This window comes from Chiloscyllium plagiosum, chromosome 1, assembly GCF_004010195.1.
Source record: "Chiloscyllium plagiosum isolate BGI_BamShark_2017 chromosome 1, ASM401019v2, whole genome shotgun sequence".
Taxonomy (NCBI): domain Eukaryota; kingdom Metazoa; phylum Chordata; class Chondrichthyes; order Orectolobiformes; family Hemiscylliidae; genus Chiloscyllium; species Chiloscyllium plagiosum.
Window position 1 is genome coordinate 87,882,257 of NC_057710.1, and position 23,195 is coordinate 87,905,451.

Consider the following 23,195-nt stretch of genomic DNA (forward strand, 5'->3'; position numbering starts at 1 on the left):
GCCAGACTAAAGTTGGAACTCTAACTTTCTGTTTAGCTTTGTTCAATACAGAAGAACTATTTCTTTTTGACAAAAATTATTTAAATTGTCTCAATATTTTGTGCACCTTTATAACAAGCCCTTCCAAAGGAGCCCAACATTTGGAGGTTAATAATATTGGTAGTAAGTTTCGGACAGTGATTGAGCTCTAAACTGCAATGTGTTTGCTACAAGTGATGTTGTCACGTCTGCTATGTTGAGGGTGTTATTAGGCAGACCTTCCAGTAACTTTTGTTGCAGTGTGTGCAAGTGTGGATGGCATTCAAGGAACTGGGTAGGATTAACATACTAATTAGCATGCTGGCCTTCACTGCTTAGGTTTACAAATGAACAATGGATGATTTGCAATGAGAGCTTGTTGCCATTAGAACAGCCCTTCAGCTTGCTCCTTCAGCAGACAGAAATGACGTTTTCATGATTTTGTTGAAAAAATCAAATAAAATCACAATACACTTGATAATCATCAACCTAGGACTGAGGGGATTCAGCACAGAAGTCTGCTCGATCAAGAACTGATTTCTCTCCAAAACAACAAGTGGAGAAATATATAGTGTTGACAACACCATGGCTGCATATTTATGCCACAAGGTTTCTACCTCTCAGCTTTCTGGGATTAGGCATTATTTTATTTTTGTACAGAACTATGACAGTGCAAGCTGTTTTCAGTGCATGAGCAATAAGCATAGTTTATCAAGACAATGTTGGCGACTTGTCCTACCTGCCTATCTCCTTTTCCACCTATCCACTCCTCCCTGACCTATCACCTTCATCCCCTCCCTCACTCACCTATTGTACTCTATGCTACTTTCTCCCCACCCCCACCCTCCTCTAGCTTATCTCTCCACCCTTCAGACTCTCTGCCTTTATTCCTGATGAAGGGCTTTTGTCCGAAACGTCGATTTCGCTGCTCCTTGGACGCTGCCTGAACTGCTGTGCTCTTCCAGCACCACTAATCCAACATTTAGCTAGTCAGTTCGTAGATTGTATCCCTGATTTGGCCTCCACTTCTTTTTCCTTCTGCTGGGAGACACCAGGAATCAGTCAGTGAGCCAAACTGCATTTTCAGCCTCAATTCTGCTGAATCTCTGGTTCACTGACCAAAATGATGTTGAATGAACTGAACCTGAAGCCATTCTGCACTGCTATTAAACCAGGCTACATATCCAATCATACTAAATACCAGATATACAACTTAATTTAGTATATCTTGCACAGCATCTTGATCTTTATTTGAAGGTTTAAAACTGGTAAGGATAAAAGTTAAATTGATAAATATAAAAATGGTAATATGATGTGAAAAGCTTAATATTAATGATTTAATATGGCTGTGTGATCACCTTTGTAACACTCTGTTCCAGGAAGTAAAGTTTAAGTTTCTCCATTCATCCATACAATATGAAGGTTTGTTTTGTGGCTCTCTTCTGCACTTTCACCTGCATTTAAAAATTGCTTATTGTCATTGTGCTTACAACTGGACTGATCAAAATACCCCAGAGTTTGACCAGGATTTCCTCTGGCATATATTAGATTATTCAGTCTATGGAATGGAATATTCTTTTGGATTTAGATTAGATTACTTACAGTGTGGAAACAGGCCCTTCGGCTCAACAAGCCCACACCGAAGCGCAACCCACCCAGACCCATTCCCTTACATTTACCCCTGCCCCTAACACTACGGGCAATTTTAGCATGGTCAATTCACCTAACCTGCATTTTTAGACTGTGGGAGGAAACCGGAGCACCCGGAGGAAACCCACGCAGACATGGGGAGAATGAGCAAACTCCACACAGAGTCACTTGAGGTTAGAATTGAATCAGAGCACCCACTGCTGTGAGGCAGTGGTGCTAACCCCCGAGCTACCATACAGAAAGCACCCAAAAAATATGTACAATGTGAGTGAATGTTCGCGCTGTGAGGCAGCAGTGCTAACCACTGTGCCACCGTGCCACCCGTGTTGCTTTCTACTTTGTATTGCTACAATGTTGAATATTGAGTCTGATAAGATTGTTCGATTCAAAAGATTTCAGCACCTTCATGGAGTAAGAAAGCCACTTACTTTCTCTTCTTTTTTGCATTTCTTCACATTTGTATGAATTTATTTTTACCTGTTTAGTCTATTTAAGCATTCTATCCAGCTCTTACTGTAATTGTCTGGGCTTCTTCCTCGAAATCTATATTTTCTCCTTTGGTATCATCTGCAAATTCTAATAATGTTTCATTTAATTTTTAAATTTCTTTATGTAAACTAAAAATAATGATCCAAAGAGGTAGACCAAGGGCATCCAATTCAGTAGCTTTTTTTGTAGTTCATTTGTGAGATGTGTGTGTTCACTTATTGCCCATTCCCTAATTGGTCTTGAGAAGATGGTGGCGAGTTGCCGCCTTGAACGGCTGAAATCCATGTCATGTAGATGTACATACTGTGCTATAAGGGCCGGATTTCCAGGAGTTTTACTTATCCCAACGTAGCTCCTGTATTACATACTTTTTCTTTACATGAAATTTCTGACATATGAGTAAAATCTAACCCGTAACCTTTAGTTTAACCACAACCCTTTTGAAGGTCAGCGCATTCTGGGAAGTTTGAGAATGTCATGCCTTAGGGCTTTCTATAGTTAACTTGGATAGTAAATTCTTCAGATGTTGAGGAGGTTGCATGTGCGTGATCTTCTCTACTGAATCTATTCTGATTACTTTTTGTTCAGTTATCTTATTCAAATAGTGCACAACTCCAGTACATACACGCCGATGCATTATTTTACAAGTAAGGGAAGTGAACTTTTCGTCTGTTTCGTCACTGTTTCCAGTGCTTCCTAATGTGTTCCCACTCACCAGTCCTATTTCACAGCTTCTGTAGTCAATTGCTTTTACATTCTGCCTTGAGCACTTGGGGTTCGATTACAGAGTTGCTCATTCATAATTTCTTTAAAAGTATAAATTCTGAGAAAGAATCGAAGAGAAGAGATTCCTGATCAGGCAGTCTTAATGTGGAGTGACACTGTTCAAACTATAACCACTTGTTTTTCAAGAGAGAGATGCATACACTTCCTTGTGGACAGTGGCTAAAAAGAGTCAGAAAGAAATTAAAACTAAATTGCTCCAGAACGCATGTTCAAAATATTTAATATAAACAATCTTTAAAGTCTATTTTTTCTGAAAAGATTGAATGTTGCTGAACTTGTATACAGCATGAAAAAAAGAGAAATTTGTCTGAAACAAAGCTTTGACAGTTAAATTTCTTGTTTCCGAGTACATTGGAAAAAATGAAAAAACTCTTAAGTAGTGATTTCTCTGGCACAAGGAAAGTGATGTTCATCTGAGTCAAAATGTTGCTTCGCTTCTCTGTTAAATAGAAATATGTGTGCTTTTGATACTCTGACATAATCCTGGATAACTGAAACAGTGCTTCTTCATTATGCAGGCTTGCAACTCAGAATTAAGTACAGCATTTAGTGTTTAGTTAGTGACTTGTCATTTATGGTTGTAGTTCAGGAATTTTTAAAAATATCTTGGATATCACAGGAAATCCAACCCCATGCCTGTAATTTATAATTTACTAATTTTACAAAATATTTTTACTGGTAGTCCGTTTCATTTTATTTGAAACATACTTAATTTTTCTTCACAGCTGTTTTCTAGATCTTTATTGTTGTTGATTCTGAATGGCATTAAAAATCTAGATTTGTGAGAATAGTTTGAAGTATTATAAATGAATCAATTTGCAAAAGGAAATTTATTCCAGCTTGAAAAATATTTGAATTTTGTCGCTTTTCTTTTGCAGTAAAATTGAAAACATATTTTCTGTTTTTAGGCACTTGGAGATTGTGATTTGTCAAGAGTTTTGACTCAATTTCTGCCTATGATTAAGTCCTATGAGGAGAGAGACCATTCTGATTACAACCTCGAAGAAATTCTTGTATTATTGGTTTACATCTATTCTGTCGTTGGAGAGCTCAAGGTAGACAATGTGGTGGATAAAGCTGAATGTGACGTTAAGAAAGCTTTGCTGCAAGCATTATGTGATGAACCGAATTTATCTGACCTACTTCAGGAAATAACAGGTTGGTCTGAAATATGCTGCCTTAACCTTAATCACAACCCTTTGAATGTCATTACACTTTGGGAAGTTAAACAATGTCATGCCTTAGGGCAATATGTTTGAACTTTTGAAATGTGTATTGGCTGTAAAGGATTCCAGCTGAAAAAGTGTTGCTGGAAAAGTGTGGGCGGCATGGTGGCACAGTGGTTAGCACTGCTGCCTCACAGCGCCAGAGACCCGGGTTCAATTCCCGCCTCAGGCGACTGACTGTGTGGAGTTTGCACGTTCTCCCCGTGTCTGCGTGGGTTTCCTCCGATTTCCTCCCACAATCCAAAGATGTGCAGGTTAGGTGAATTGGCCATGCTAAATTGCCCCTAGTGTTAGGAAAGGGGTAAATGTAGGGGTATGGGTGGGTTACGCTTCGGCGGGTCGGTGTGGACCCAGGTCTATTCCCCTCCCCTATATTTACCCTTGATAAGGGCACCTAACCTACACATCCCGGAACACTGTGGGCAATTTAGCGTGGCTAATTTACCCAACCTGCACATCTTTGGACTGTGGGAGGAAACTCAGAGCACCACGCAGACACGGGGAGAATGTGCAAACTCCACATAGACAGTCGCCCAAGGCTGGAATCGAACCTGGATCCCTGGCGGTGTAAGGCAGCAGTGCTAACCACTGAGCCACCATGCCGCCCCTTGGTAAACACCCTGGTAAACTTTCCCTGCACCATCTCCAAAGCATCCAGGTTCTACTGGTAGTGTGGTGAAGCACCCAATATTCCAAATATGGCCTAACTAAAGTTTTGTACAGTTGTAACATAACTTGCCAACTTCTGTTTTCAGTGCCCAATCGATGAAGACAAGTGTGCGACACACTGTAGGGAATCTAATCTAATCTTATCTCATCTAACCCTGGAGACCTGTCTACCTTAATACATTTCAAGATACCCAACACTTCCTCCTTCAATATGTTGACCTGCCTGAGAGCATTTACACAACATTCCCTAACCTCAATGTCCCTCTCTTTGGTGAATACCAATGTAAATTACTCATTAAGGATTTCCCATGGCTCCTTATATAACCTCCCTGCTTTATCCTTGAATGGGCCTACTTTTTCCTTAGCTACCCTTTTGCTCTGAACATACGTAAAAATGCCTTGAGATCCTCCTTAATCCTGCTGGCCAAGGACATTTCATAGCCCTTTTTAGCCCTCTTCACTCCCCGTTTGAGCTCCTTCCTATTTTCTCTAATAGGGTGACCTCTAATTTTAAAGCTTTTTTATATAATGAGTACAAATAGTTTTGCTTACCACAAATCATATCACGGTAAACTTGATATGATCACGATAGACTTCACAGCCAGTGTCAGGACTATTCAGGAATCACCAGGTATAAATCATTAATCTACATGTTACTGTGAGTGGTTAGAGAAAATTCAGACATACCTTGAACCAGTTTTTAATTTTCATTTAACGTTTCTGATGATGGATTCTAAAGAATTTGGAGACTGGCAATCAGACATAGAACTGGTTCCAGTTCTATTTGCTGGAAATAGACCATAGAGGATTTATTGATGAAAAAGGAAAATCAGGGAATTGGGAGTCGTGGAAGTATTGGATGGGATCGGGGGAGTCAGTATTTTCCTCCAGTGCTAACATTGCTGAGACCATTGAACTTAGAAGTTGGGACATCATGTTGTGGTAGTAAAAGACATTAGTGAGGCCACTTTTGGAGTACTGTGTACAGTTCTGGTTGCCATGCTGTAGGAAGGATATTATTAAATTGAAGATGATGCAGAAAAGATTTACCAGGATGTCAGCAGAACTGGAGAGTTTGTGTTTTAAGGATCTGCTGGGACTTCTGTCACAGTAGCGTAGGAGGTTGAGGAGTGACCTTGTAGAGGTTTATAGTATCATGTGGGGCATAGATAAAGTGAATAGCAAAGGTCTTTTCCCTACGATTGGGGAGTGCAAAACTAGAAGGCATAGTTTTAAAGTGAAAGGAGAAAGATTTTAAAGGAACCTAAAGAACAACTTTATCACACAGAGGTGATTCATATAGAGTCATAGAGATGTACAGTACAGAAACAGAACCTTTGGTCCAACCCGTCCATTCCAACCAGATATCCTAAATTAATCTAGTCCCTGTAGTTGTGGGTATTTACGCAAACCTTTGTCAGCACTTGCCCCATATCTCTCTAAACCCTTCCTATTCATATACCCATCCAGATGCCTTTTAAATGTTGCAATTGCACCAGCCTTCACCACTTCCTGTGGCAGCTCATTCCATACACACGCCACCCTCTGTATGAAAACATTGCCCCTTAGATCCCTTTTAAATATTTCTCATCTCATCCTAAACCTATCCCCTCTAGTAGTGGAATCCTCCCCCCACCCCAGGGAAAAGACCTTGTCCATTCACCCTATTCATGCCACTCATGAGTTTATAAACCTCTAAGGTCACTCCTCAACCTCCTATGGAATGAACTGCCAGAGGAAGTGGGAGATGCAGTTACATTTATAACATTTAAAAGGCACTTGGATAGGTAAATGAATAGGAAAGGTTGAGAGGGACATGCTTGGCATGGAGAGTTGAACTATAGAGTCTGTTTCCATGCTGTATGACTCCATGAAAAATAACATTTTTTTAATATTCTGAAAATGCTGTTATTTAAAATAATGATTAATATTAGCAGTATTATTTGATTGAAATCATCTGTATATAAGAGTCGCTGTATGCTGATTATCAAAAAATACATCAGCTGATGATGTATATTTTACTGTGTTCACAGCTTTTAACTGGGGGGCTAAGCTGATGATCCTTCAGCTTTGCTCTCTAACAACAGGTTTCTTTCATTTCGAAAACTACTTTTTCTGCACAAAGACAACTGTTTTGATGTGAAGGTTGCTCCCATCAGAGAACAACCTTTTGTCTGCTTGTCGCCAAATGGGAACTCTTCAGTTTTAGTTGCATATTGTTTCACATCTTGGTGTTACCACACTCACCTTCAGGGCCCATTCTTTGTTGAGGATAGCTTCATGAGCCAACAGTTCATTTTTTAAGCTCATTTCAGTAAGCAGCAGAAACAAGCTTATGACAGCATTGAACAAAGAACATTTTGAATACTTGGCTTCTCTGCCAATTTAGGCTTAAGAGTTCGTCAATTGAGGTGCTGGGAGCACAGGGGTGGGACAGTGGGCTGGGTGCTAAGCCAGTTCTTCCTGCAATGAGATATAAGGAGGGATTATGTATAATGGAAACGAGTGGAAGAGCTGTTAGTGATGATGCATGAGCAGGAGAGTCATAGAGAGGTACAGCTTCGGTCCAACTTGCCGACCAGATATCCTGAATTAATCTAGTTCCATTAGCCAGCATTTGGACTATATCCCTCTAAACCCTACCTATTCCAAGATCCATCCAGATGCCTTTTGAATATTGTAATTGTCCCAGCCTCTACCACTTCCTCTGGCAACTCATTCCATACAGGGACTACCCTCTGCCTGAAGAGGTTGCCCCTTAGATCCCTTTTAAATCTTGCCCCTCTCACCCTAAACGTATGCTCTCTAGTTTTGGACTCCCCCCAACCTCGGCAAAAGACATTGGCTATTCACCGTATTCATGCCTCTCATGATTTTATAAACCTCTATTAGATCACCCCTCGGCTCCAGGGAAAGAAGCCCCAGCCTATTCACCCTCTCCCGATAGCTCATGCCCTCCAATCCCAGTAACATCCTTGTTAAATCTGGTCAAGGTTAGCAACATTCCTCCACTAGCAGAATTGAATGCTGTACCCTAGTGCCAAAATTGAGACAGCTGCCAATCAGACAAGTCAAGCAATATCCTAACCTTGTCTCTAAGGTAAGATGCAGTGCTTATGACAGTGTCCCAGATATCATGATTACTACCCTTTGCTATGTCCTGCCCCACTGGCAAGACATGCCCAACAGGGTTGGTGGCACAGCGATAAACAGTTGGGAGGGAGTTGCCCTGGGAATCCTCAACATGGACTTTAGACCCCTGAAGTCTCATGGTACCAGGTCAAATAGAGGCAAGGAAACCTCATGCTGATTACCATATACTGATTCCTCCTTGACTGATGAATGAGTGCTCCTCCGTATTGCAAACATGGAGGAACTCTACTTCAGAGTCATGCCAGACTTGAAACATTAACTCTGTATCTCTATCCACAGATGCAGCCAGACCTGCTGAGTTTCTCCAGTATTCTTGCACTTGTACTATCACCAAGATTCACTACAGTAATTCATCAGCACCTTCTACATCCATGACCTTTTTCACTAGAAGGACAAGAGTAGCAGGTACACAGGAACATGCAAGATTCCCTCCAAATCACACACCAACCCACCTTGGATCTGTATCACTGTTCCATCACTGGGTCAAAATCGTGAAATTCCCTCTCTAACTGCAAAGTGGGTGTCCTTACACCAAAAGGACTGTGATGGTTCAAGAAGGCGGTGAACTCTCCGCCACCTTTTCAAGGGCAATTTGGGATGGGGATAAATCCTGGGCTGGCCAAACACGCAATGCCCATGATACATGAAAAAAAACATAATTTTAATATTTTTAATGATCCAAGTATCTTGTGTTGCACCCTTCCACAACAATGCTTCTGGGATGATGTCTTGTCTTTCTCACCTGAGTATTTCAGAAAGTTTATTTTCCAAACAGTATAGATTGTTCTCTGATGTGTGTAACACAGGGTCTGTCATCTCCTTTTTGCACTAGCATTGAAGACCCATTTCATCCCCGCTGAATGTTTAATTTCTTTTTGAAAACAAGATTAATTGCATGCCAGGAGGAATATCTGTTTGTTTGCTTTGATGGAAGTCAGTCAGAAATACCAATCATATATGTCAACTGAGTAAATGTATGCTGGCCAACAAAACATTTCCAACTTATCACTGACTTAATTATTAGAAATATCTTATAAGGTGTAAATATACTGAATTTTGTCTTATTTTGAAGATGTAGAGAGAATGCCTTACATTAAATTCCATCTCTTCTGTCCCCTCTATTTGAGTTACCGATCTGAGCTAGCAAAGGCTGAAGCCTTGGTAAAGCACTCCTACTTCACCTTGACCCCTAAAACAGTTCCTTATACTGGGGAATTGATGCTTCACTGTCAGCAGTTAGCTTCAGATCAAGCTGACGCTGATATTTTAGCAGCATCCTTAAACTCTGGATTTAAGAAAAAGGTTCCAATTGTACTTTTAGAAATTGAAGAATCTCTCTTTTTTTTGGGGGGGGCTGGTGAGATAGAGAGCCATAGCAGTTTGCAAGTTCTGTCATGTCAATGGGGTTTCTCTGAAAGAGCAATCTAAAACTATATCCTAAGCTGCTGTATCTTCATATAGCCAGATGTCTTTCAACTTTTTTACATATTTGTGATGCAATGAAAAATGTTCCAGCCATCATGTGTGTAGCAGTTTTGTCCAGCCTTACTATTTTCTCCCTCATTGACCATTTCACATTAATGACACAATACTCACACTGTCAAACCTCTGCCACCACCTCCAAGCAGGCTCCCCTATCAGAAGGCTCCTCTTCCTCCTCCCCTATTCACCCGAACAAAATCGAGCATTATTTTAAAAAAACTAAGTTTCCTATTGACTTCTTTAGTTCCAATGGGAATAGCATAAGCTCTTCATTCTAAATATAGTTTCTCATTCTGATGAGTTTATGGTAATATACATTCTACATTTTTACTGAATTCACCTAAGTTATACTGCTACCTTTGCATTAGATTGCTCTGGGATTGAAAGCACTTCACACCATCATGCTCATGATAGTGCAGCTGCAATCTATGCAAGAAACAAATATCCAAACTAATTCTATCTGTGGGTGTTGGATGATCCCATTTTATTAGTGGTGGAATACAAGTGGGAGTTGCTGTGCAATTCCTAATGGACTCTATCCAAATAAAAATGTCAAAAATGTGATTTAAATTGGGTTTGTTGGTCTGCAAAAGCAATTAGTTCTGCTGTTTATTGTTAAATAGTGGACAATAATTACCAGTGTGTGCTGAGACTCCAGTGTTATTTTTTCAAACCACTTGTGAGCAACCAATTAGTGCCCACTGACTGAGCAATATTCCCCTGTGTAGCTTAAGTGGGAGAGTTATGGGACAGTCTTCAAAAATAATGAGGTTTCTGCAATGATTGACCCTTTCTTGTCCAGACATTGAAGCGAAGCACTTCCCCTGAGCCTAATGAATAACGATCCAAATGAGGTAAAACAGTTTTTAAACAATAGCAAACCAAATTAGAAGTTTACAGGGAAACATGACTGCATATGTCCCAGATTGTACATCTCAAATACATTTTTAAAATGTCTATTGTTTTAACACTACTTCAGAAAAGGTATTTCCTCAGCAAAATCAGCATTCTTCATCAGCAGAAAGGATCAATGTAGCCATTTTTATATAAAAAAAGTTGGACCTAAAGTTCAAAATGAATAAAATATTTAAGCATATTGGTTATAGAGAATGTCAGAATGGAGAAATGTTATGTAAACTTTTAGTGCCCACACACAATGTTTATTGGATTTATAGCTTAAACCAGGAGGTAAATGACAGAATCTTCAGTGTTCTGATCTACAACTGATTGAAACGATAAGAGATAGTTTATGAACACACACTCTGGGAACAGAACATATGCTCTCTCTGGCAGGCAGTGTTCTGTGCTGGGTGCATAGGTTTCTAGAACTGCCTCTTAAGCCTTCATTTTCCAGCTTTTTCTGTTTTATAATATGGTCTCGTTTAAAGTTTGCTGCAACTGTTCAATATAATCACCATTAATTTTGTGTAAGAAATTAGTTTATCTTTATTCAGACAGTGTTGATAGACGTGTATCTGTCACATACTGTAGAATTGGTACATTGTTTAAAAGTTCATTTTAATATCACATTTCTTTTCACACATATTGCAGGTTAACTGTTTTGAAAACATGACTTGGTATGCTGATGTTCATGATCTTTTTTAAAAAAACATAATTTTAATATTTTTAATGATCCAAGTATCTTGTGTTGCACCCTTCCACAACAATGCTTCTGGGATGATGTCTTGTCTTTCTCACCTGAGTATTTCCCATAATGGTTGACAAGGCTGTCCACCATCTCCAATGTATTTCACCTAATTTTGCTTTCACCACACCCCTTCCCTTCCCTTCACTTCCAGAACCATTTCTGATACCTTCAGTACCAAATACCTCTCCGCCCCGCTCCTTCAGCATTCCAAAGGGACCACGTGTATTGTGTCAATGTTTGCGGATGACACCAAGATGAATGGTAGAGCAAAGTGCGCAGAGGACTATGAAACTTTGCAGAGGGACATAGACAGTTTAAGTGAGTGCGCAAAGGTCTTGCAAATTGAGTATAATGTTAATAAATGTGAAGTCATCCAATAATAGTAAAATGTACTATTACTCATAGGAATAGCAGTTGAAAAGTACTATTATTTAAATAGTAAAAACTTGCAGCATGCTGCTGTGCAGAGGGACCTGGGTGTCCTTGTGCATGAACCGCAGAAGATTGGTCTGCAGGTGCAATAGGTAGTTAAGAAGGCAAATAGAATTTTGTCCTTCAATGCTAAAGGCATTGAGTTTAAAAGCAGAGAGTTTATGTTGCAGCTGTAGAGGGTACTGGTGAGGCTACACTTGGAGTACTGCATGCAGTTTTGGTCTCCTTACTTGAGAAAGGATGTACTGGCACTGGAGGGGATGCAGGGGAGGTTCACTAGATTGATTCCAGAGTTGAGGGGGTTAGTTTATGAGGAGAGACTGAGTAGAGTGGGATTATATTCATCGGAATTGAGAAGAAAGAGGGGGGATCTTTAAGAAACATTAAAATTATGGAGGGAATAGATACGCTACAAGCAGAGAGGATGTTTCCACTGGTGGGTGAAACTTTGACAAGAAGGCATAGCCTCAAAATTAGGGAGGCAGGTTTAGGATTGAATTGAGAAAGAACTTCTTCACCCAAAGGGTTATGAATCTATGGAATTCCCTGCCCAGTGAAATAGTTGAGGCTTCCTCAGTAAATGTTTTTAAAGCTAAGATAGATCATTTTTTTGAACAGTAAAAGAATTAAGGATTATGGGGAGAGGGCAGGTAAGTGGAGCTGATGCCATGAAAAGATCAGCCATGATCTTATTGAATGGCGGAGCAGGCTTAAGGGGCAGATGGCCTACTCCTGCTCCGCGTTCTTATGCTGTTATGTTCTCCTTATTATCCTGGTCCGCTTCCCAATCATAACCAATACACTGTCTCCTTCTCATGGCAAATGTCCATTCAAACAGCTGACCTTCTGCCATGTTCCTGCTTCACAGTTCCAAGGTCTTAAACACTCCTTCCTGGTGAAGTGTTATTTATGTGTATCTCTTTCAAATGAGTCTCCTAGATCAACTCTATTCACTGTTCACTGTGTGATAAAGTCAGAGAGACCTGCAGCACAGAAAAGGCTCTTCAGCCCTTCACATTTGCACTGGTCAAAATAACCACTTAACTACTTGAATCAGATTTTCCAGCACTTGCCACATAACCTTGAATGCCTTGGCACTGTAAGTGTACATCTAAAAACTTTTTAAATGTTATGTGGTTGCAGTGATTGGAGCAAGGGCTAAGTGGATCTCATTGACTATGAGATCCTTCATTGGAGTTGTTAAGCTGGGGCAATCAGGGAGCACTGGCTGACAGATATAAGCATGGGATTCAGAGAGTCAGCTCATTCAAGGGACTGGCTTGGAGTTGGCTGTTCAGAGCCCATGCACTATGCATATGTTAATAAAGGATGATTTCTGGGATACCAACAGCTTCTGTAACCTCCTCCACATTGGGGAAACCAAGCATAATTTGGGGTGACCATTTGCAAAATACTATCCATGGAAGATGTCCTCTTTTCCAATGCCAGCCCAGTTTTCCCACTCACTGTAGCAGAAATATTCCTCACTTCCAGGAGATCCTGGAAACTCTGGCTCTTTAAAAGGCCATTGTGAATGTCATCAAGCACTGTCTGGAGCTACTTTGCATGGTTCTTAATATTGACCTGGATATTGCAGATAAGGGAATATTGACATCCCAGTTTGTGGGCAGGGACCTCGGGTTCCTGGTGGAGAGAGCGGTGCAGAGGGGTGTTGTCTTTTTCTCACAGAGCAGGCAGAGAGAGACACCAGATCCTGCCAGCCTAGTCTGAGGTTGCCACCAGGGTCAGCATGGGCTCAGCTGTCTAGCACAATGGCCATTCCACTCCAGGAGAGTAAGTGCCACCAACTTTTCTCTGCTATCTCGCACTCACTGTATTGCTGCTGCTCCTACTCCAATTACCTTTCTAGCCTCATGTTCTACTACTTTCACCATTGCATGTGACATCTTACCTTACTCGCTGTCACCCACCCATTCTCCGCACATGACTAAACCTACGTAGACCCTGCATTGCTTCCTCACTCATCCAGAATACCTCACTACCTTTTCCCCACCTGTACCAACATCAACAGCTGTGCCACCCACTTTCAACTCACTTGATCCATTCTGTTCTCTTATTGTAGGAGAAAACAGCCTAGAATAGGGCAAAAGAAAGCCGATTCAGGTGCCCGACATTCAACTTCTCACCCCTTACGTGGCAAGGGTTCTGACCCTGATAGCTCCGAGCAGCAAACTAATTGTGCTCAAGCGATTTTAGGTGCTGCCCATGAGTTAGTGTGCTGGCTGAATGGTATCTCCATGGACGTGACTGAGGATTAGACTTTGACATGGCTGTTTACTTGTAATACATTGCATTGTGTGGCTTCATAGGTAACTGGCACATGGTACCGGTGTGAGATTGTTGTTGCACTGTGCCCTGAAGCAACATATCCACTGATCGCTATGACCAACATGACAAACTGCCTGGCTCTTACTGCGCTAAACACTAAGGCAAGACATATGTGCTGTGAACTATTAAAGAGCAGCCAAAGGAACAAAACACTAAAAGGCAATGTAAGGCAGAGATGTGAGCATCCAGTTAAGCGCAGCGAGAGAGCACGAAGAGAGCAACCTGGAGATGCAGCCTGGTCCAATCAGTGAGCTGGGTCCTAGTTCCTGTACACAGCAGCATTCCAGTGATAGCTGTCGGTTCAGTACGGCACTACAGCAATAGACTATATGTGGATCAGACATGTGCAGTGTTGGCATGGAGAGATTGGCACATATTGGATGCCAGCATCCATGGATGCGAGTGCATGTGGTAACTGCCTATGGAGATGCTCTGATATATTTGTGCTGGTTGTTCAAGATAGTGGTCCAAAGGAACAAGTGACAAGCTGGACTCACCAGTCAGATGAGTAATGTCATGTCAGGAATTCTCAGCAACTTGTTTTTAACGAGTGGGTGTTAGAATAGGAGAATGCATGTTCATGATGGTGACAGCGAATGACAATCTCTATCAATTGGCATCTTGTCACTCACTAGTGAGAATCTCATCTTAATGTCAAGAACTGAGTAGGAAATTGTGACTTGTTGCTCCCTCGATCAAGGAAGGTCTCACTCAGCTTTGCACACAATTCTTCAAAATGTCTTGTCATAGCCCAAATCATTCAGGGTCTGGTGAGATTACACCCCATGTAACCACTGTCAGTTCAACCAGAATCCATCTGGTTCATTGATATCCTTTAGGGAAGGAAATCTGCTATCCTTATCTGGTCTGGCCTGAATGCTCCACAGAAATATGGTTGACTCTTACTTGACCTCTACATTGCCAAGCAAGCCATTCAGTTCAAGGCAAATGAGGATTGGTAACAAATGCTGACCATGCCAGAGACATACACATCCAATGCAAAAATAAAAAGGGTATGATCCCAAACTTCTACTGGCCTGTCTTTATAATCAACCTGCTTTCACACTGATATTTTTTCCTTGGCCAACTGAGCTGTTTCAATGAGGCTCACCTTTCAGTTTGGCACTTTATACCCTTTAGTTCTCAATATTGAGTTCCACAATTTCAGACTAAGCTTATTTTTGGTTTCTTTCCTTGTTTCATTTCTTCCCCTTTTTAGGTGAGTAGCACACCTGCTCCATGCACATGTTTTGTTCCTTTTCTTGCCCTATTTCTGTTCCCTGTAGCCCTGAGAGGTTAACATTTGTCATTCAATCTTTCCTGTCTTCCACCCTAACAGAGATCACCTTTTCTTTTGTTCCATCCATCCCTTGTTCAAAACCTATTGCATCTCTAATTTTTCCCAGTTCTGATAAAAAGGCACAAACCTAAAATCATAACTGTTTCACTCTCTACCCATGACGCCTAACCTGCTGAGTTTTTCTCTGACATTTTTGCTTTATTTCACATAACTTGTGAAGCTCAGATATTCTAACAGTAAACATAAACATATTTTACACACAGTCATTTGGTCATGAAGAACTTAAGTATTGCTGAAAATTGAAACATTTTGTTGAAGCCTTTGGTCTTGAACTCATCAAAACAATGTGCAAGAAGACCAACAAAAGTGTTTGAGAGGAGGGTGCTGATTGGTTGGCAAGTGGACTGTGATTGTTAGAGGAGTTGTCATGGAAGATATAGCAGTTAATGCTGATTGACTGTTAACCACCAAGCTCTGTTTAGATTTTAAGCCAAATAAGTTAACTCTGGCCAGGGTATTACCCTAAGAAATAAGGCAGCAAATAGCTGTCACCTATTCTGTTGAGTTGGAACTGGTGGGGCTTGTACATGTTTGTTCTGTCTGCAAAGAGCAGAGCCTTGTGTATTAATATGTGTGGCTTCCACTGGATGTAAGTGTGCTATGCTGCAAGACTGACTGACTGACAGACAAGGAGAAAGTGAGGTCTGCAGATGCTGGAGATCCAAGTTGAAACTTTATTGCTGGAACAGCACAGCAGGTCAGGCAGCATCCAGGGAACAGGAGATTCGACGTTTCGGGCACAGGCCCTTCTTCAGGAATGACTGACAGACAATCCTAAATAGGTGGCCATTATAATTCTTTACATGCTCAGTATTACCCTGGAAATGTTGACATTGGAGAATCATATCTAATATTGGACACTTTATTGCAAGATTGGAAAGCATGGGTTAGTTGGGTATGGCAAGTACTTTGCTATTGCAAACAGTTGAAAGGACTGCTGTTTGATATAATCTTTAAGATGTATGTACTACCTACCCGGCTTTACACTGGCACTGAAGTGCATATACTAAATTATGAGGCTGTTGATATGGTCAAATTTATAGCACATGAAATTGGCCTTATCAACAACATAATAAATTGCATCCAAACCATTTGTTGATTGTGCAGGTTTCATCTCAAATAGGGCACGTCAAAGCCATCCTGCGGTAATGGCAACCATTATCTGATCATTTCCTGCACTATATGGTGCAAACTCATGAAAAGCCCTGATGTGTTCACTCCTAGTTCTGTAAAGTGCCCAGCCTACCTCCGATCACCCTGAAAGGGCGAGTTATCTCAAAAGCTTAAGCAATGGAAACTAGCTGCTACAGTAGTATAAGTGGTGTTCAGCTCTAACAGAATGCTGTCATCAAGCCAGAAAGAAACTTTGTCTGTCACATAAATGAGTAATGCAGTATATGAATTTCAGAGTCAATGTGATGTCAGGTAAATAGGTTGTACGTCCCAAAAACTGTCAGATTGTATCAAACAGCATATCCCTTCAGCTGTATGCAACAGCAAGGTACTGAGCATACCCAATCAGCTCACACTTACAAAAGCTGCATCACAGTGTCCAACATTAAATGTGATTCTACAATTGGACAATATTTTCTGAATAATTCTGTGTGAGATGAATTCTGGTAGACAGCCAATTTAAGATTGTCATTCAGATGCAGAGTGTGGTCCACTTGTATATACTAAAGCTACATGTATTTATACAGGGCCCTGTTCTTTGTAGACAGACAGATCATGCACATTCACTGCATCTGTGACAGCCATTCTGTGGCTCATTTCTCAGTTTAATGCCTTGACCAATCAAAGTTAGACGAGTCTGTTTAAAATCTAAACAAACCCTGTCAATTACCATTAACTTCTGCATTCTCCATGACAATGTTTCCACTAATCAATCTGCGATCTCCTATCGTGTAGTACTGCATACATGTTGGTATTCCCCTGGATGCATATTCTTGCAAATTGTCCTGATGAGTATAAGATAAAAACATTTGACTAAATGTGTCTTTTCAGCAATACTCATATACATGTTACCTAACATTTGATTAAACTCTTGATAAATACCACTCTGGCCTTCGGAGTTAGCCCTACTGATAGAGACCAACTAATGGCTACCTTGAAAAGTTTCTATGTAGTACAGCACAAAGGGAATCAATATGATTCCATATACAGACAAAAAGCTGGGATAGGAGTAGATGTGACTGCTCTTTCAAAGAGCCAGCATAGGCAAGTCAGGTTGAATTAGCTCCTAAGTAGTAAGTTTCTATGAATATAATTATTATTTATTATGTAAATTTATACAAAATATATTAACCTTATTTAAGATATATTGTGAGGAGTGGTAGATTGATATTCCTTTTTGGCCACTCCTTATTTCATCTCACCATTTTGAAATATTGTCTGTTCAGTCTTTATTTGATGGTATGTAGTTGTGTAACCAATAAGTCAAATAGTTATTCTTGATTAAACAAATAAGTTACTTTTATTGTTAAAACCCACTTTGATAAAAGTATTAAATACTATTTCTTGTGAATGCATGCAAGTACAAACGCAAACTCCAAGCATGCATAAAGCTACAAATATACACACAATACAGACCAACTTGGCCAAGTAAAGACAATTCAATTAAGGGAAGTGAATAAATTCACTGGTTGTGTTGAATGTTTTGGTTGTCACTGAAATACTTGTTATGCAGCTGTTAAATGTCCTTCTCTTGGAATTGCTGTTGTTCAGTTGAAATCTTCCTTTTAAAATTCTGCATGTTTGTAGCAAGAGGTTTGTTTGGCAGGGTTCCTGCCACAAATTAGAGATCAAAGCTTTGAAAGAGATTTCTGAGAGAAAAAGGACCAGGTGTGTTGTCTCTGCAGCCCAGTATCAATCTTAGTCTGCAAATTCAAAGCCAGCATTCGCATACATATGTTGTTGAGTCACATGATGTGGACTGTTTAAGGAAGATGATCAACTTTGCCAAAAGAGAACTGAGGTGATGAATTTAAATTTTCTGATCATTAACTCCTTGAATAATGTATCCTCCATCTTGATGCGATAGGAAGGAGTCCGAGGCAGATATTGTTTCTGTCAAGATGGCTGCCTCAGACCCAGCAAAATGTTATGTGGCTACACAGTGAAGCAAATTAGTTTCAACAGTCTTTGATTTCAGGCAATGTCCTTAGTTTCAGGTAAATTCTATCTTCTACAAGAAATGCAAGCAGCAACCAATGAAATTACACTTTATATTCCATGGATCACACCTTCATGCTGTATATTTCTTTGGCTCCTAATGTAAAGTGACTTATTTGATTGAGGGAGGCAAACTGTATTTAAGCTTTGTTTTTTACAGTTCTCTTCATAATTATATATCCATAGTGAAGGATATCTATTTCTGAATTTCTGCTGCTACTGAGTGTCGGTGGTGGAGGGAGTGGATGTTTGTGGATGTAGTGCCAATCAAACGGGCTGCTTTGTCCTGGATGGTCTCAACCTTCTTGAGTATTTTTTTGATAGTTCTGAGAAAAGGATAAATGTTGGCAGGAAACCAGAAGAAATCTGTTGTACTTCAGGTAGTGCGGTGAGATGCTCGATAGGGCCTTGGTTTAATGTATCATCAGAAAAAAAACATCTTGCATGTGCACTTTAACATTGATTAAATGAAGTTTACACAGGGATACATCACAGAAATTTGTCACCTCTCCATGCTGATGTTACATACTCTTAAATTTTAATAAGGCAAACAAGACCTGGTCTTTATTGAAATCTTTAATCAAAAAAGTCTTGGAAGTCCAGGCAATAAACCTTTGCCTTTGACATTACGTTTAATGTCAATGTTTATCACAGGAAACCTATTTACAAACATACCCATTGTAGCTTCTTAATAAACTAATAAGATCACTCCAAATTACTATGCAACTATGGATTTTTATGGCAGAGATGGAATTCATTGCATTGCTGTGGCACTTCATTAGAGAAATCCAAACTAATTCCATTTTTCCTGCTCTCCTACCTCTGTCATTGATCTTTCAGGACATCTGCTGATGGTTTAAAATTATGTCAAGTTTTTGAGTTCTTCAAAAGGGTACTCCAGAATAGTAATGACAAATATGTTTATGTGGCACTTTAAGCCAAACCCATGGTATTTTAGAGATAAACATTAAGAAAACACATGTAGAATCAGGGAAGGAGAGCTATTGAAAGTTGGCCAAGAGCTGAATCAGAGAAGTGGGTGCTTAATGAGCGCAAAACATTGAAATAACCAGAAAAAGGATGAAACAGGAAGTTGAATATTGAGAGTTATAATTACCTTTGTTTTGTTCATATATAAGCAAGGAATGCTTATTTGATTGGAAAAAGAAGAATATTTGTTATTCGACCAGGTAGCTGGTGGAGAAATGCGGTAATGCAGTATTAATTGATTAACTGGCTTATTTCTGGGCTGTGACTTTTCTTATTGCCTACCCACCCAACCTTGTCTGGTTCTTTGGTAGTACAAATTTACATGTTATTGGTTTGAATATATATAATTACTTAACTTTGCTTTATTATTATGTGAAACTGAAAGATTTCCATTACTGTGGTGAATGAATTGATATCTGCTCATTTTCCATATTTTCTGCCAAAATCTCATTAGACAATCAAGAAAACCACTGTAGAAATCCCAGCGAAATATTCATAGTTAACAAAACTGAGCCATACTTTTAGAATGAGCTTATTTTCTTTGAACCCATAATTACCATGATTTTTTTTTAAATGACAATTTCATAAATTTGCTCTATGGACAAAAATAAGCTGCTTTTCTTTGCACTGTTGTTCTATTCTCTTGCATTGCACTTCCTTTTCGATAGCATTATGGAGCTTAATTTGTTGTATGTGTATGTGACAAATGTTAAAAGGAGTACTGAAGTGTACAAACACTTAATGGACATTTAGCATTACTCTAAAGAGGAAGTACAGCTCTACCCTGAGGACTCCATTAGTGGTTTAGTTTGAAACTAAACAGCAAGTGTATAGCAATCATTTGGAAATACACAACTCAGCTGTTTATATCTTGAGGTAAACAAGGTAAATAAATGTTTAATATGTTGGAGGCATGTATTTTAATTTTTCAACTGCCCGCACGTCCTGATTATATGACCATGTTTACATTGTAAGCCCAGTGTGCTTTTGTAAATTCTTTTTGTATTTACAATATGCAGTTTGTTTTGATCCGACAGTTTATCTCTTCCTTACCCTGGTTAGGAGAGGATTGATCTCTGTAAATATGAAGAATATTATATTTTTAATAACAGTCTTCCTGAGCCTCTTGCCATTCACTGAACTCTACACTTTCTCATTTGGGTATTGTCCCATTTCCATTCATGATTTTTTTTTCTGAGCTATTAAAGGCACATATACTTCAAGTGTTAAGCATTGTGTTAACATGGTACAATGCCCTACTTGTAGTTTCACAAAAAAATTCATCATCTGCATCTCCAAATATGTGAGGAAATCACAGTAAACAGAGTAATGAACCATAAAGAAAATCTTATTGTTTCAAACTAACTTATTTTATAGGCTTTCATTAAAAAAAACAAAATTAATAGTTTTATTTAAGGCTTTTTGTAAGTATTTCTATTAAATGTACCTTTTTAATACAAAGTAAGACGTGCACAATTTATGTTCAAAATCTTAAATTCTTCTAAATTGCACTTTTGTATGGCAACAAAAAATGTTATGGATTTGTGACCTTTCCAATAGGAAGTCAGTAAAGTAAAGCTGTTAAACGTAAGATTTGAGAACAGTTTTAAGCAGTTAATATTTTAGGAGAGTTTCTGGAGTACTTTAGCAAATAACTTTACATTTTTTGAATATTTGTGATATTTGTGTCACTGATCATATTTATCCCTCATAAGATGTTAAAGGTTTACATAGTGTGAAACAAATCTTAAATGCTAACCTTCATTAACACAGTTCAAGATGCATTGTTTGGTGGATATACATCAAGTTTTTGTATTGCTGACAAAGTCATCTTGCTTTTCACACAGAGGGTGTTACGTGTATGGAATGAGCTGCCAGAGGAAGTGGTGGAGGCTGGTACAATTGCAACTTTTAAAAGGCATTTGGATGGGTATATGAATAGATTAGATTCCCTACAGTGTGGAAATAGGGCCTTCGGCCCAACAAGTCCACACCGCTTCAAAGAGTAACCCACCCAGACCCATTTCCCTCTGACTAATGCACTTAACACTATGGGCAATTTAGCATGGCCAATTCACCTGCCCTGCATATTTTTGGACTCTGGGAGGAAACTGGAGCACCCGGAGGAAACCCACACAGACACTGGGAGAATGTGCAAACTCCACACAGACAGTAACCCAAGGCTTGAATTGAACCTGGGACCCTGGCGCTGTGAAGCAGCAGTAATAGGAAGGGTTTGGAGGGATATGGGCCGGGTGCTGACAGGTGAGACTAGATTGGGTTGGGATATCTGGTCGGTATGGACGGTTTGGACCGAAGGGTCTGTTTCCGTGCTGTACATCTCTGTGACTCTATGACTCTATGTTGCTTGGCCAAGTATATAAGACAACACGTGGAAAGTGCACAGTGGACAAAAAAACTAAGTGCAGGATTATTTTAACTCTATTTCTGGTGGAAGCCAGGTGGGTGAGCAATTAAAATGCCTGTGGTCACATCCCTGTTGGAAGCTTCTTGGATCTCACCATTTGTGAATTTTACTTTGGCGGGTAAACAACCAATCCTGACAAATGTGTTACACTGGGAGGGCCTCTTATTTTACCCATAATATGTGCTCAATTAGCAAAGCTCAAGGAGTGTGTTCAGGGCCTTTGTGTTTGTGCTTAAAGTCTGATGGTAAAAAGCCTAAATACTCCAGGGTTCAAGAACTGAATATCAAGTGGGAACAAGATGATTCATCTGCAGTCAGATAACATGCTGACACTCAATATCCTACGAAGGGTGACCATTTGAGCTCTGATGTGGTGATGTCAGCAAATGATCAACCAGTAACTGTACAGGTTGGAATTTTCAAAGTTTTCATCTTCTTATGCCAAATGTAAGGGAATGAATTGGACAGTAAAACAACTTGTAATATTTTGACAAATTGAAAAAAAATGATATTCACAGCAATAATAGCATTCTGTAATTTTTCTTTCCTATTATTAATTATGAAGCCTCTCCATTTCATATTGAAAGTCTTTCTGCTGATAAGAAAATTCCAGTGTCAAAGTTGCTGACATATTTGAAGCCTTCTCACAGTTTATGGAGTTTTTGGTGAGGACCAAAGCAGTGCTTTATCTTCATATATCTATCATATATATCTTCATATATATCCCTTCAACTCTTAAAATAATAATCATTATTACCAATAGCATTGATATTCCCTGCAGTTTTCTCTCCTATTCCTTTTTCTTCCTCTGTATTTGTTGCTTTTTATAGCTCTTCCTGTCAGAGGATTTCAACTTTGCATTTGTACATTTTTTATATTAGCTTGAAACTGTATCTTCTGTTGGCTTTAGTTTAGTAGAACAATCTTCTACTGTTGGCTTTAGAAGATTGCTTAATTTCACAGGCAGGGCTTTTGCATTGGAAGCATCAATTCTATTCCACCACATTCCTTTGAATATCTCTACAATGTTGGCCTTTATTTTTTCCTGTTAACTGTCCTGCCCAGGTTGCACTAAAAGGGCAACTTTTAACTTTAGTTAGGCCGTGACACCTCACCTGTCCTCACTTGAATTAAGTTCTGGGTTTGAAGGCCCATTGCCCACCTTCAGTTCCATTGCCCACCTTCAGCTCCAAGGTGACTAAGGAGGTGGACGAGGGGAAAGCGGTAGATGTGGTGTATATGGATTTTAGTAAGGCGTTTGATAAGGTTCCCCATGGTAGGCTACTTCAAAAAATACGGAGGTATGGCATTGAGGGTGAGTTGGAAGTTTGGATTAGGAATTGG

The 23,195-nt window shown here is 39.6% G+C and overlaps 1 protein-coding gene across 3 annotated transcripts in view; it reads left to right on the forward strand.

Moving 5' to 3' along the window:
- scfd2 (sec1 family domain containing 2) overlaps window positions 1–23,195 on the forward strand; it is a 320,234-nt gene that overhangs the window by 141,200 nt on the left and 155,839 nt on the right. For all 3 annotated transcript variants that reach the window (XR_006311787.1, XR_006311785.1, XM_043691021.1), the window contains exon 5: window positions 3,852–4,101. Coding sequence is in view for 1 of the 3 variants with exons in the window: in XM_043691021.1 (XP_043546956.1) it covers window positions 3,852–4,101 (250 nt within the window). In the remaining 2 variants the exon portion in view is untranslated. The remainder of the gene's footprint in view (window positions 1–3,851; window positions 4,102–23,195) is intronic.